Source organism: Rhinatrema bivittatum, chromosome 8 (genome assembly GCF_901001135.1).
Source record: "Rhinatrema bivittatum chromosome 8, aRhiBiv1.1, whole genome shotgun sequence".
NCBI classification, from domain to species: Eukaryota; Metazoa; Chordata; class Amphibia; order Gymnophiona; family Rhinatrematidae; genus Rhinatrema; species Rhinatrema bivittatum.
The window spans coordinates 200,654,239-200,669,478 of record NC_042622.1 but is presented as its reverse complement, the minus strand read 5'-3'; the positions used below and the strand labels follow the sequence as shown (position 1 = coordinate 200,669,478).

The window sequence follows — 15,240 nt, the reverse complement described above, 5'->3', positions numbered from 1 at the left end:
TTTAAAATCCTTATTAGTTTTAATGGGTGTTATTTGATGTGTTACTTGAAATATTTTTATTGATGTTTGGAAAATTTGTATGTGAGTTTTTAATTTTTGAATGCTATTCTATTCATTAGTTTCAAATTATTCTTTTTATTGGTGCGGTTTTACTAATTTTATTGTTTTATGAGGAATGGTAATGCTTCTGTTTTTCCATTGTTGCAGTTCATATAGAAATTGGCTTGTTGTGGTTTCCTGTTCAATTTTTGTCTGTACATTTCTATTTATATTTTATGGTCTCTTTATTCTGTATTTGAGAGTCTATCTGTGTTTTGCATGTGTGACTGAGTCAGGTATTCCAATAGTGTGTAGTTTCTATGTAGGGATCTATAGCAGCTTGGCTTGTTCTGTTTGCCTACTAGGGCGTGTATTGGTGTTTTAGACCTGGTGTAATATTTGCAGTGTTAACTTTCATAAGGAGAGTTATTGCTGTTTGAGTGCTGGCAGTTAGTGTTGTTTTGATTATAGAAAGTTTATTGCATTGTAATTCTGTTTTCTTGTGGCTCTCTGATGGTCTTTCCCATGCCCAAGATGCATAACAGTAGGCTTAATATCATATGAGTTCCAAGTGCCTCTTTCTTTTTTGCAGGGTTTTCTGGTTGGCATTACAGCAGTGCATGTAAATATAATATACATATTCAAAGTGATATTTTTACCTCAAAGGGCTGTGCTTTGAACATCCTTTTTCATGTAAAATGTTATTATAAATGCATACATTTTGTGAGTGATGGGGTGGAGGGCACCTAATACCCTTACACTGGCCATGGGCTGAGTCTCCCAACTCATGGTGTCATGTGTTGTGTAATGGGTGAAGGCGGTTTTTCACTTGGCCATAGGCGCCACATTGCCCGACTATGGCTCTACAGCCCTCTCCATGGGGTGGGAACTGTGGTGGCAATCCTGCAGGCCTCTCTTGCTAGTGTCAGGCAGCTCTGATTGCTTAAGTTAGAGCCCTGAGTGAGCCATGGCTGACCCAGACCCATTCATTGCTACACCACAGTTGTGGATTGTGAGCTGGTTAAAAGGCAAGAATCAGAGAATAGGACTAATTGGTCAGTGCTCTCATTGGAGGAAAGTAAATAGTGCCGTGGTCCAGGATTCTAAGGGAGGGGAAGGGTTGAGAAAGGGGAGGGGGTTAGAAAGGGAAGGGTGTGACAGCCCCTCCCCCCATCTCAGCATACTCTGAAGGAAACCCTTACCCCCAGACCCTCTTGGTGATTTGAAATGTCCTTATGTGGCCTTTTCCTTAAAAGTTTAGGGACTCCTGGGATGATAGAATCCCAGACAATTTCTGGTGAGTTATATTTTATCAGGGACTGTGTTTTTGGTTTACCGCCTTTTTGATTTTTTGGGATTGGATTGCCCTGTTCTTCATCTGATTTTATTCACCTGCATCCGTTTGTTCCAGTAAAATATTTAACCTTTGAGCAGTGTACATGTACAGGAATGTGCCAGAGGACCTCTGGACAGCTTAAGGGCCTTGCAAGACTAACTTCCTTCCCCCCCCCCCCTGCCACGAAAGAACCCGTCCCACCGCGGAGCGGAGCGGGGGGGGGGCGTGGCGTACGTAGATCTTTGATGAACTCCTGCTTCCACAGCCGAGCTCGCCTTCGCTGCAGGCTGCCCCTTTAAGAAGGCAGGTGCGAGAAACCGCAGGGTTCTTGGGCGGGGCCGGGGCGGTGACGTCAGGGCCGAGCCCTGAAGAGGGCTGGTCGGCGCGCGCCCGGGCAGCCGCCAGGGTCTGGCGGGAGTCGGGGGCTGACGCACGCACGGACGGACGCACGGAGGGAGCGGAGCGGAGCGGCGGCCGCCGCTGCTGCTGCTGCCATGAGCTGCTCGGATGACAGCGCGAAGGAGAAGCTGCTGTGGAACGTGAAGAAGGAGGTGAGGCCGGAGCCGGTCTGCGCGCGGGGCTCGCAGGAAGTGGCAGAGATCGGGCAGCTGCGGTGGGTTCACTTCCCCCGAGCGGGGAGGGCCGGGGGCTGAAGCGAGTGCTCGGGCAATACCTGCTCCGCCTCCCCCCTCCTTACGCGAGGCGCAGAGGATGGGGTAACGCGGAGACCGGGGGAGGGGGTCTAACTGGGGGTCTGGAGGGGGGAAGTGCTGGCGACGGGATCTCTTCGGGGGGGAATCTGGGTCAGGGGGAGGCTTTTTGCCCCCTCCAATAAGGGGCAGCTGGGGGATGCTGTTGGCCGATTTTCCGGTGCCGGTGGCCTGAAAGCGCTTCCGTAATGTGGGTGATTGTTACAGTTGCGCGGTGTCACACAGGAGGGCTGGAGGTGTCCCGGGGTGTGGATGTCTCTGCGCCTGCAGCAGGTTCTCGGTGCTTAGAAAGTCTCCCCGTTTTCCTCCTCTTTTCACCGTCTTTGAGCCGTGCAAAGGGTGGGGGGATAGATCTGGATTTGTTGGGCGGGGGCTGCTCACTTACTACCCTGAGGAATGGGAGGGTGGCCGTTAGCATCTCAGCCGTGGGAGCGTTTTCTCGTTTGTCCTCCCCGTGTTTACTGCTCACCCTAGGGGCTGGTACTTGCTGGTTAGGGAGCTTCGTGCAGGCTTCGGGGGGGGGAGGGAGAGTCCCGCATCAGCAGAGCTGCGGTCCAGAACCATCCCAGGCCAGCACTCCCTGGATTTCTCCCGTGTCTTCAGGGCCCCGATGAAATAATCCCTTTCTGATTCTGCTTTTTGCTGCCCGAGGCAAGGACAGGTGTTGGTAAACTTCTGGGTCATGGTGAGCGGGTGGATGTAGTGCGTTCGGATTTTTAGGAGGCATTTGACAAAGTCCTGAGAAAATTAAAAAGTCACGAGATAGGAGACAATGTCCTATTGTAGATTGCAAGCTGGTTAAAAGATAAGAAACGGATGAGGACAAAATGGTCAGTTTTCTTAGCGGAGAAAGATAAACAGTTGAGTGTCAGGGATCTCTACTTGGACTGGTTAATGTATTTATATATGGTCTGGAAAAGGGGAAGATGAGTGAGGTGATCAAATTTACAGATGAGACAACATTATTCAGAGTAGTTAAATCACAGGTGGATAGTGAGAAATTGCAGGAAGACCTTGGGAGACTTGAAGATTGGGCATCCAAATGGCAGATGAAATTTAATGTGGACAAGTGCAAAGTGATGCAGATGGGGAAATGCAGCCCACACTGTGGATTCATAATCTTAGGTTCCATATTAGGAGTTGCCAACCAAGAAAAGGTTCTGGGTATCATCATGGATAATACTTTGAAATCGTCAGTTCAGTGTGCTGTGGCGATCAAAAAAGCAAACAGAATGTTAGGAATTATTAGGAAGGGAATGGTGAATAAAACGGAGGATGTCATAATGCCTCTGTATCACTCCATAGTGAGACCGCACCTTGGATATTGTGTGCAATTCTGGTTGCCACATCTCAAACAGGATAAAGTATAGAGGAGGGTGGACCAAAATGATAAAGGTGATGGAACATCACCACAAAGGCTAAAGAGGTTAGCACTGTTTAGCTTGGAGAAGAGAAGGCTGAGGGGGGATATGATAGAAGTCTATAAAATCATGAGTGGAATGGATAAATGTGAATCTGTTATTTGCCCTTTCAAAGAATGCAAAAACTAGGGGACCCTCCATGAAGTTAGTAAATAGCACATGATAAACAGGAAAAAATTATTTTTCACTCCTTGCACAGTTAAGCTCTGGGATTCATTGCCAGAGGCTGTGGTAAAGGCAGCTAGCATAGATGGGTTTAAAACAGATTTGGTCAAGTTCTTGGAGAAGTCAATAAATGCTGTTAACCAGGTAGACTTGAGAAATGTCACTACTTATGTCAAGGATCCTGCCAGGTACTTATAGCCTGGATTGGCCACTGTTGGAAATGGGATGCTGGGCTTGATGGACCCTTGGTCTGAGTCTGAATGGCAGTTCTTATGTTCTTATGTTATAAAAGGTCTGTAGATGCAGCAGTGAAGCTTTCTTCAGGCATGACATGGATTTTCAAGGATCCGTCCTAGACCTGTTGTCATATCTTTGCTTCCATGATCTAGTTAATAAAGATCTAGTTCTAGTTAGATTGATCAGATGTCTTTCAGATGATGAATGCTCTTGGAATTTGTTTTACTGTTTTCCAGATTTATTGCTTTTTTTTTTTTTTAAGGTTTACTCTTTTTGTGTTTGGTGGCATTTTTCAATCAGTGTTTGAACTAAGCTGCGAGAAATCACTTGTTGATTGGTAGGGACCTTGGTTTTCATTTTTTAATTTTAACTGGAAGTTTCAATATTATAACAAAAAATATCAGTAGAAAAATTACTTTGTTAGAACAATCAGTGTAAACCTAATTTTTCCAGTGATGTTTTGTTATAACATTAAAGTTCCCAGGAAAAATAAAATAAACTGCTAACAAGGTCCCTAAATCTGTGTGGCCAATCTGTGTTTAAATGGATTTTTTTGGGGTGGGGGGGGATGTTCTTTGATAATTCAGGATCTCCCACCCAAATGCAGCCCCAGCTGCCTCTCTTCGAATGCAACAGGTGATCTCTTCTGATCCCTCTCTGCAGTGCACATAAAGAAACTCAATCTAATATATTTCAGGCCTTTTGGCTTTTTACAGGTACCAGAAACACAAAAACCCTGTTTTCCTAAAACATAACTGAAGGATGTGCATTTTGTCACCAAGGGTGCAAGTGGGCTTTCTGCCTGTGTCTGGCCTGTTTGATTTTGCCACCCACAGAACTTTTTGGTAGATTTTTAAGTGAAACTTGAAGTTGTGTATTTTTTTAACAGTGGGATATTTATAATTAAGCTAAATGGAGCATTCCTTTTGCTTCCAAGCTCTCTGGCTGGAGCACAGAGGGTTAATCCCTGGGCACCTACTGCTTTCCTGACATTACTGTTTGGAAGGCTTGTGCTATCTGATTGCTTTTAAATGTTACATTCTATCAAATCAAAAGGATTGAATTTTCCTGTATCCACTTCCCAGTTTATATAGTTACACTATGATGGGTGGGGGAAATTGTCTTATTCACATTGTAACTGCTTTGATCACAAGTCTGATTTCTGTATATTTTGGTTATAGCGATAAAAAGTAAATTGCAGGAAACCAAATAGTTTAATTTTTGGTACTCTACGTCAGACAGGACAGGTGATGCTTACAGTATCTGCAGTGTAACTCGTCTTGCGCTACAGTGAAATCTAATTAATGCCCCACCCATAGGGAACGCTTGCATAATTACAGCAATGTTGTAGGAAGCTGGCTTCTGATTGGTCGGCAGAAATCTTTTTTTCGGAGGGGGAGGGAATTTCCCCCTGTTCCTTTGGGTTTCCAGCACATTCTAACCCAGGGCTGGGATCTGATGCTGTGAGCCTTCATTCCCAACTACCTGGCAGTTGTTTCCTCTGTTTTAGATCCTCTTCCTGCTCACTCAGTCCAGTAATGGTCCTTGCCTTGGGGGGGGGGGGGGGGGGGTCACGCACCAGGACTCCCCATGCAAACAAGGGCCTAAATCTGTGTTGCCATTGCACGATGGCAGACACTCCCCTCCCACCAGGGGACTGCAAACGCTGCCTCCGCAGCACCCCCCCAGGCCTGGGGAGTGGATGACCCGAGCTGGGACTTGAGGCCAGGTTCCTCCGATTGGCGGAGCTTTTGAAAGGTGGTGTGAGCCTCTGGCCCTTTGCTCGTCCAGCATTCCAGCTGCGGCAGATGTTCTCCCATCTCGGCGCAGGATCAGCTTGAGACCGAGGTGCAACGTTGAAATATGTTGATTAAATACCATTTCTTGCATGAATAGTGAACTGTTTCATGCAGAGGGGCAGAAGCAGCCAACTGTTGCTGCTTCTGGCTTCATTCGGTCCCAGAGAGGAAATAATCCTGTAATTCCTCATGTACAGTTATTCCCTAAAGCAACATCCTAGCTTGGTGCCACGAGATATTAGCAGCCTTGTTTATTGGTTCCATTTCTTGCTACTTGCATGCTTATTCCCAGGTCTCATTTGTCCTAATATATGTTTACACGCCTTCCTTACTGCATCTTCCCCAAATCGTTCCTATTAATTGGATTTTTCGCCCGCGTTTCCAAATGATGCTGAGGTGGCTCAGAGCTTTCTAAGAATTCAGATAAAATGAACCTCTTCTCCAAAGAGCTGACAATCTAAGGGATTTGCCCCTGGTTTCCCGGGCTCTGAGCCCACTGCTCTAACCACTGGGGGGGGGGGGCACCTTCATTTTGCTGCCCCTTTGGCACTCATGGAGACCATGGCACTTCCTCTGAGTGTGCCCGGCAGTGGGGCGAGCCTGTGTTTCCAGCTACAGCCCCAGCTGGAGACCTGCGGGTCTTGGATGTCTGTTTCTAATAATGCCGTCCAGGACCGGTGGGCACCCAACGTACTGGCCCGTTTTAGCCAAAATTGCCGCATTGGAGGGCATGGCCTTAGAGCCCCCTCCAACATGCAGTGGGATTCCCAAGCCTCATTTCCTGTTGCTGGTAAGGGGTAACCGCATGTACTGAATGATCCCATCATGCCCATCATGAACCACCTACGCCAAGGCCTGAGGAATGGTGCCCAGTAAGGCGGGGTGATATTCAACTCAAGGCACCATAATTACAAAGGATTTGCTTAAGAGTGCCGCTCTTCATTTCTAATGATCTCCCTCTTTGAGTCCTTTCTTTGGTTTTTCACTGCCTGCTAAATTAGTACATTTACCATCAGTTATTCATGGGCATCATTCTAGGACTTTTGTCCAGTAGAACTCAGCCTTGACAGCGGTAAAAGCCAAAATTTCAAGAATCTAACATGGCAGATCCAAGGTTCAGAAACGGATGTATTTCTGGATTCGGCAGATTCTGATTTGCCAGTCCTTGTGATCATTCTAGCCGTGCGTAATCTTTGCTGGTCGTCCGTGTGGGACCTTTTTATCTACCCTCATCAGCTCCGATCCCCAAGCCAGCACAAAGGTGACATTTGGTATCCCACGCATCCCTCGGTTTCCCGCAGTGTGGACTTGAACAGTAGGAGTTCAGAGGGGGGGTAATGTATGGATCTGTGGGGTCCCTCTACTCTGGGGGTCCTCTCCCCCGCTTCTGGCTTTGATGGCGGGAGACTGAAAAGGAAGGCTCTAGTTGCCTATTGCAGAAGGCAGCATAAGAAACGTAGACCGTGTGGCACAACCACACGACGGATTTTACTAAATAAATTTCTGATTCCTGTATTTGTAGCAATAAGAGTTACAGCTGCTTGCACGAGAGTCCTCGCAGCAAATGTCTGGGTCGCCTCGCTGACCGTTTTTTCCTAGAATTTTCGGTTAATGTTAGCTGACTCTGTCTGCGGTGGTGGCCACCTCTGAGAAACGCTGGCTCAGATCCGGGCGAGGCTTGCAGAGGGAACACAAGTTCTGCAGATAGAAGGCTTGGACGTGGGAGGGTGCAGTTGGCGGTGAGGGAGGGAGTTAGACACGAAAGGAGCAGAACATTTTTTAAATAGCTAAGTTAGAAGTTTAAGTAAAATCCATACCTTCCCTTTTCTATATTTCTGAGGGACTTTTAGGTGGCTGAAGGTTTAGAAAGCCACTGCTCCTCCCTTCCCCCTTGTGAATTTGAGGTGACCTGAAGTGCCCCCATGTGTCCTAATTTTGCATCCAATCCCACTTCAAAGACAGGTGTGGCGCATGGTGTGGGCAGAGCACAGACGCGAAACCTGGCATCTCCCATCTTGTTTCCTGCCCTTCCGCCATGCCCTCAGACATTGAGCAGGGCCCAGCCCTCCCCCCTCCACTGTTGACCATAAGCTCTTGGGGTTAGGAATGCTGCAACCATGCGGTTACTCTAACCCTGATATTGCGCTGCGTAAAGAGCACGCTGTCTCCTTTTATCGGCCTGAATTCAGCTCACTCGAAAGCACGCGCACAAGTGCTGGAAGCCTCGCTCGCATCTCACACGCAACAAATTCTGACCCGTACAGGAGCCGAGAGCAGCAGAATGCGCTTCACGTGGACGTCTGTGCTCGCAGAGGCAGTAAACTTTCCATAGTTCTCCTGGCACGGGCGGACTGTTGTTCATGTTGTTAATGCAGTGCTAATCTTCTCTTACCTGACTAAGGTTTTGCTTCTTTGCACGGTGGGAATGCTCTCGCATTTCTGAGAGACGGCTCACGAGGCCTTCATGTGGTCAGTTATTCTTGGAGCCTCTCCTTACCTCTTAACTCGCTGCCACGCCTCAGCACCTGAGTGTTTTGCAGGTATGCCAGCTCCTTACCTCCAGAAGCCGGTTGAGTCCATAAGCTCTCATGTTCTTGGTCTCTGCACGCTAGGCGTGTTCTTTGTGTAACTCCAAAGCCAGGCACCATCCTGTGTTCTCTACAGGCATTTGCCATTCTCAGCTGCTGCTTTTGCCGTTGCTGCAAGGAGTCAGAGTATTTTTGTTCAGAGGGGCAAGTTGAATAAAAGTAGAAACTTAGCTTGTGTGAAATGTAAAATACTGTTATGATGGCTACTTCAGCATGGACAACCGAAATGTGGCATCCGGAGCGCCTTACGGGCTTGTGGCAACTTGAATATGACAGAGACGCGTGTGGAAAGCAGGTTATTGTAAAGGTTTTGTTGTCTGGCTGCAGGATGGCCCCGTGACCGACTACCAATGTGGCATAGGTGCTGCCATCTTTTCTCCTCAGATCCCCTTAGGCGCACGTGTGCATTGAGCTAAAAGGATCCTGTGGCAGGAAAACAATGGCGCCAGGAGATGAGGCTTCCAGCTGATGCCTCAGCAATAGGTCCCTGGGCCTTGCAGTGTGTGTTGCTACTTGGGTTCCTGTGCCTTGCCTCCTCCTTGCCTTGTCCTGCCCTGCCTTGGTGGTTCTACTTGCGTCTCATATCGGTACCTTGTCTTGCCTGATTCGGGACACTGACCTCTGCTTCAGACCTGACCACTGTCTTGCCTCCTGCTTGATACTGACCTCTGCTATGGACACAGGCTTCTCCTTGGACTTCCACCAACCCCAACCTTTGCCTGCACCTGGACTCTGTGTCCTCGCTGCCAGCCCTGACCTCTGCCCTTACCCTGACTTGGTCTGACTGCTCCTTTCGGGACTTTTCCCTAAGCCCTGCCGGCCCCTGGAACTCAAGGGCTTAACCTGCAGGGAACGGGGCTAGTACAGGTGAAGTTCCAGTCTCGGTAAGAGTGAGTCCACAAGCTGTCGGCATGGCTCTAGCGGGTTTGCCCCCCCAAGGCTGCATCAACCATGCCGCAGCTCAAGGGCTCACATCCGTGATGGTTATCCAAGGTTTGCTTGATCTCTGACAGGGCTGGATAGTTCCTGGGCACCAGTTGGGTTGAAAATTGGTGTCTGATGCAGGCCCGGGAGAAGATGACACTGTCGTAGAGGGTGGAAGAGAGCGGCCGCTGCCTGTGGCAGGCCCAGGTTGGGAGGAAGCACTGCAGCCTGGGGCTGTCCCCCTGTCCTGGAGAAAAGGGGGTGAGGAGAGAGAAACAAAATAAACACAAAACAAAGGGAAAAAAGAAAGAAAAATGATAAAACAAGACCAAACAAAATTGCATATATAGAAAAAAAAAATCCAAAATATTAACATAAACCAGGAAAAACACAAATTAAAGTTTGCACTGGCTCCCAAAAAGGTTTGGCTGTTCGTTAATTCTGTATTTTTCCATCCCTGATCTCGGGCTTTAACTAACTTTCTTGTCTCTGTGCTGAGCCAGGGCTTTCTTTAATCAGGGTCAGGAGTTGGGTGGTGAAATGATCTAATGACCCAGCCTTTTCGAGACTTGGCTATGAGCCTGTTCTCCCCCAGAAGGACCCTAGGCAGGTGTACAGAGGGCCCTAGGTGATGCTGCATTTCATGGCAAATCCTTTTCTCTGCTGGAGGACAAAGAGCCTGTTTAGGTTGTGACAGTTTTCTCTTCTGGCCACCGGGGTGCGCCATGGAGTAAATCAGCTCGTTCCTTTTGCTTGGGAGCTGCATGTGCTGCCTCTGCTGCTTTCTGACCACAATCAGCCCGAGGCGTGGAAGAGCCCCCTTTACCCCCTACCTACATCAACCCAAAAACAGAGCCCCATATTTATTTTAGTTACCAAATTTGAGACACCTGTCCAGTTAAGAGCTTCAGGTAATTTACAGCAATGACAGAAAAACAAGAACATTAAAGTGCTGACTGCTGGGACCCTGGGCAGGATGCTATGGACAGTGTGGCGTAATCTCTCCAAGCCTGGCTCCTCTGATCTCCTTTCACATGGGGCCTAAGCCTGCATGAACCAATAAAGGTTTTCTTTTTCTGCATTTCCCTTTCTCTCTGCCCTCTGGTTTTGGTCCCATTTAAAATCAATGCAGAACAGTTTCCTTAAAATATTTCTTAACCTGAAAAAGCAATAGTAAATGCACAGAGAAGCAAGTCAGCCTAAGGGGCACATTGGAGGAAACTGTCTGACTGTGGGTTTGTTTTAATGCCTATAATGGTTTTCATAAAACTCAGTCCCCAGGTAGGGAGAGAAAATTATATTTTTATGATTTGGAGTTACACTGAGGTTTTGGAGATTACTCCATAAAGTTACCAGTGGGGCTGTAGCTTTAATCTGAAATTTTCATACTTTCTTACCTGTTTAACTGTTAAGACCTGGACAAGTGTGTTTTGTCTAATTTTTTAACTGTGCTTTCTACTGAGTATTCATGAGGCAGACAGAGAGGTATATAGATGAGACCTTCAGGGACATAGTAGCCAAGCCCCAGCTTCAGACTGGCAGCCCTGGTGCTGCCTTGGAGGAAGAAGGTCTCATGACTGGAGCATCAACCAGGTGCAGCAGGAAAGGATCCTGTAGCAAGGACCTGCTCTCCAGGTGATGCATTGTCCTTTCGCACCAAGGATATCTCCCCAAGGCCTACTGCCCAGGAGGGAAGGGTTAGGTCGGCCGTCATACTTGGTGATTCAATTATTAGGAATGTAGACAGCTGGGTGGCTGGGAGGGCCTGAGGATCGCCTGGTAACATGCCTACCTGGTGCGAAGGTGGCGGACCTCACGCGTCACCTAGATAGGATTTTAGACAGTGCTGGGGAGCAGCCAGCTGTCGTGGTACATGTGGGCACCAACACAGGAAAATGTGGGAGGGAGGTTCTGGAGCCAAATTTAGGATCTTAGGTAGAAAGCTTAAATCCAGAACCTCCAGGGTAGCATTCTCTGAAATGCTCCCTGTTCCACGCGCAGGTCCCCAGAGGCAGGCAGAGCTCCGGAGTCTCAATGCATGGATGAGACGATGGTGTAAGGAAGAGGGATTCAGTTTTGTAAGGAACTGGGGAACCTTTTGGGGAAGGGGGAGTCTCTTCCGAAGGGATGGGCTCCACTTTAACCAGGGTGGAACCAGACTGCTGGCGCTAACCTTTAAAAAGGAGATAGAGCAGCTTGTAAACTAGAACAAAGGGGAAAGCCGACAGTCGCTCAGCAGCGCATTGTTCAGAGAGAGGTATCTTTAAAGGATACTAATGATGCATTAGAATTAGGGCATCCCAACAGAGAGGTCCCAATAAGAAGAAAAGTAGTCCAAGTGCCTGTAACTAAAAACTCACCTCAGCTAAAAGATTCCAGTTTATCCCTATCAATTAAAAAGCAGAATGAAAATACAAACAAAAAACTAACTGAAATGCCAGAAGTAAGATGGGAGAATTAGTGTGTATAGCAGTGAATGATGACATAGACTAAATTGGCATCTCAGAGACATGGTGCAAGGAGGATAACCAATGGGACAGTGCTATACCGGGGTACAAATTATATCGCAATGACAGAGAGGAGCAGTCGGGAGGAGGTGTGGCGCTTTATGTCCGGGATGGCATAAAGTCCAACAGGATAAAGATCCTGCATGAGACTAAATACAAAATTGAATCTTTATGGGTAGAAATCCCTTGTGTGTCGGGGAAGACTATAGTGATAGGGGTATACTACCATCCACCTGGTCAAGATGGTGAGACGGACAGTGAAATGCTAAGAGAAATTAGGGAAGCTAACCAAATTGGTAGTGCAGTAATAATGGGAGATTTCAATTACCAATCACAAATGAGTGGGAACACAATAATACATTTTAAATAGCCTAGATGACGGTGTCAGCAAGCCTGTTTTCTACCGAAACCAACCGGTCTTCTCTCTCATCCACCTTCAACAGTATTTTATGCCATATATATTTTTTTGTAATTTTCTGATGTATTTTTTTTAATTTAATTTAAATGTAACCATAGTCCAGGAATTTTTTAAGCGCCCTACACGGCCATGTTTCACCCAAGCAGTGCTTCTTCAGGGGCATTTAAACAGATCCTTTATCGTACTATAAAAATTATAACAGAGGACTATTTTTAGTAAAACATGCAAAAGATCTTCAATATTACACAGCAGTACTTATCTTCATTATGAGGCTACCATTTTCATCTGGACTGGCGTCTCAACCGTCTTGCAATAGGAACGGAAGAACTGAGGCTAACGAGAGCGTCTCTTTAAATATCCTGTGTGTGCCCAGAGTGGGAACTGGACTTCACTATATGCAAATGGGAATGCTAAAACAAGAGATTATGACATCATGTAGATGAGGGGAAAAAAGTACCTCCTCACAATTCTGTAATAACTATGAGTGAAATATCTCATCCCAAGAAAACATGTAAATCTAATTCAGTGTTTAGACCAAACGGGGTGACTGTTTTCAATCTTATATATCCAGCGTTGTTCTAGGCGAAGAAGATATAATCCCTGATTTCCTCCCCGCCAATGTTGTGCCACTTGATCTATCGCACAGAAAGTAAGATCAGTAAAAGTGTCCATATTGAATACAATGGGTGACAAGGGGTTCGTCTATACGAGCAGTTTTTATGTTGGAACGATGCTCTACATTTACCCAGTCCAATATAGACTGGGTAAATGTATCATCGAGACATGCTAGAGAGATAAAGTTCCTGGATGGAATAAATGACAGCTTTATGGAGCAATTGGTTCAGGAAATGACGAGAGAGGGAGCAATTTTAGATCTAATCCTCAGCGGAGCACAGGATATGGTGAGAGAGATGTAACTGTGGTGGGGCCGCTTGGCAATAGTGATCATAATATGATCAAATTTCAGTTAATGACTGGAAGGGGGACAGTAAGCAAATCCATGGCTCTAGTGCTAAACTTTCAAAAGGGAAACTTTATAAAATGAGAAAAATAGAAAAAAACTGAAAGGTAAAAAGTGAAAGGTAAAAAGTGGGCAAAAGGCGTGGACATTGTTAAAAAAAAAAAAAAACAAACCCAAAAAAAAACCCCCCATCCTAGAAGCACAGTACAGATATATTTCATACATTAAAAAAGGTAGAAGGAAGGCTAAACAATTACCGGCATGGTTAGAAGGTGAGGTGAAAGAAGCTATTTTAGCCAAAAGATCTTCAATCAAAAATTTGAAGAAGGATCCAACAGAAGAAAATAGGATACAGCATAAGCACTGGCAAGATGAATGTAAGACATTGATAAGACAGGCTAAGAGAGAATTTGAAAAGAAGTTGGCCGTAGAGGCAGAAACTCACAGTAAAAACTTTTTTAAATATATCCGAAGCAGAAAGCCTGTGAGGGAGTCAGTTGGACCGTTAGATGATCGAGGGGTTAAAAGGGCACTTAGAGAAGATAAGGCTATCGCGGAAAGATTAAATGATTTTTTTGCTTCAAGTGTTTACTGAAGAGGATGTTGGGGAGATACTCGTATCAGAGAAGGTTTTCATGGGTAATGATTCAGATGGACTGAACCAAATCACTGTGAACCTAGAAGATGTGGTAGACCTGATTGACAAACTGAAGAGTAGTAAATCACCTGGAGCGTATGGTATACACCCCAGGGTTCTGAAGGAAATAAAAAAATGAAATTTCAGACCTATTAGTAAAAATGTGCAACCTATCATTAAAATCATCCATTGTACCTGAAGACTGGAGGGTGCCTAATGTAACCTCAATATTTAAAAAGGACTCCAGGGGCAATCCGGGAAACTACAGACCAGTTAGCCTGACATCAGTGCCAGGAAAAATAGTGGAAAGTCTTCTAAAGATGAAAATCACAGAACATATAGAAAGCCATGGTTTAATGGAACAAAGTCAGCATGGCTTTACCCAAGGCAAGTCTTGCCTCACAGATCTGCTTCACTTTTTTTGAAGGAGTTAATAAACATGTGGATAAAGGTGAACCGGTAGATGTAGTGTATTTGGATTTTCAGAAGGCATTTGACAAAGTTCCTCATGAGAGGCTTCTAGGAAAAGTAAAAAGTCATGGGATAGGTGGTGATGCCTTTTCATGGATTACAAACTGGTTAAAAGACAGGAAACAGAGAATGGGATTAAATGGACAATTTTCTCAGTGGAGGGGGGTGGGCAGTGGAGTGCCTCAGGGATCTGTACTGGGGCTCATGCTTTTCAATATATTTTGAAATGATCTGGAAAGGAATATAACGAGTGAGGTAATCAAATTTGCAGATGATACAAAATTATTCAGAGTAGTTAAATCACAAGTAAGAACATAAGAAATTGCCATGCTGGGTCAGACCAAGGGTCCATCAAGCCCAGTATCCTGTTTCCAACAGTGGCCAAGCCAGGCCACAAGAACCTGGCAAGTACCTAAACACCAAGAAGATCCCATGCTACTGATGCAATTAATAGTAGTGGCTATTCCCTAAGTAAACGTGATTAATAGCAGTTAATGTTCTTCTCCAAGAACTTATCCAAACCTTTTTTGAACCCAGCTACACTAACTGCACTAACCACATCCTCTGGCAACAAATTCCAGAGCTTAATTGTGTGTTGAGTGAAAAATAATTTTCTCCGATTAGTCTTAAATGTGCAACTTGCTAACTTCATGGAATGCCCCCTAGTCCTTCTATTATCCAAAAGTGTAAATAACCGAATCACATCTCGTTCAAGACCTCTCATGATCTTAAAGACCTCTATCATATCCCCCTCAGCCATCTCTTCTCCAAGCTGAACAGCCCTAACCTCTTCAGCCTTTCCTCATAGGGAAGCTGTTCCATCCCTTTTTCATTTTGGTTGCCCTTCTCTGTACCGTCTCCATCGCAACTATATCTTTTTTGAGATGTGGCGACCAGAGTTGTACACAGTAGATTGTGATAAATTGCAGGAGGAGCTTGTGAGACTGGAAAATTGGGCATCCAAATGGCAGATGAAATTTAATATGGATAAGTGCAAGATGATGCATATAGGGAAAAGTAACCAATG

At 45.9% G+C, this 15,240-nt stretch overlaps 1 protein-coding gene across 2 annotated transcripts in view; it reads left to right on the top strand.

Moving 5' to 3' along the window:
• The first annotated feature begins 1,729 nt into the window (after window positions 1-1,729).
• Window positions 1,730-15,240, top strand: part of SGSM2 (small G protein signaling modulator 2) — a 270,962-nt gene continuing 257,451 nt past the window's right edge. For both annotated transcript variants that reach the window (XM_029612532.1, XM_029612531.1), the window contains exon 1: window positions 1,730-1,926. In XM_029612532.1, the coding sequence (XP_029468392.1) occupies window positions 1,870-1,926 (57 nt within the window). In that variant the 5' untranslated portion in view covers window positions 1,730-1,869. The remainder of the gene's footprint in view (window positions 1,927-15,240) is intronic.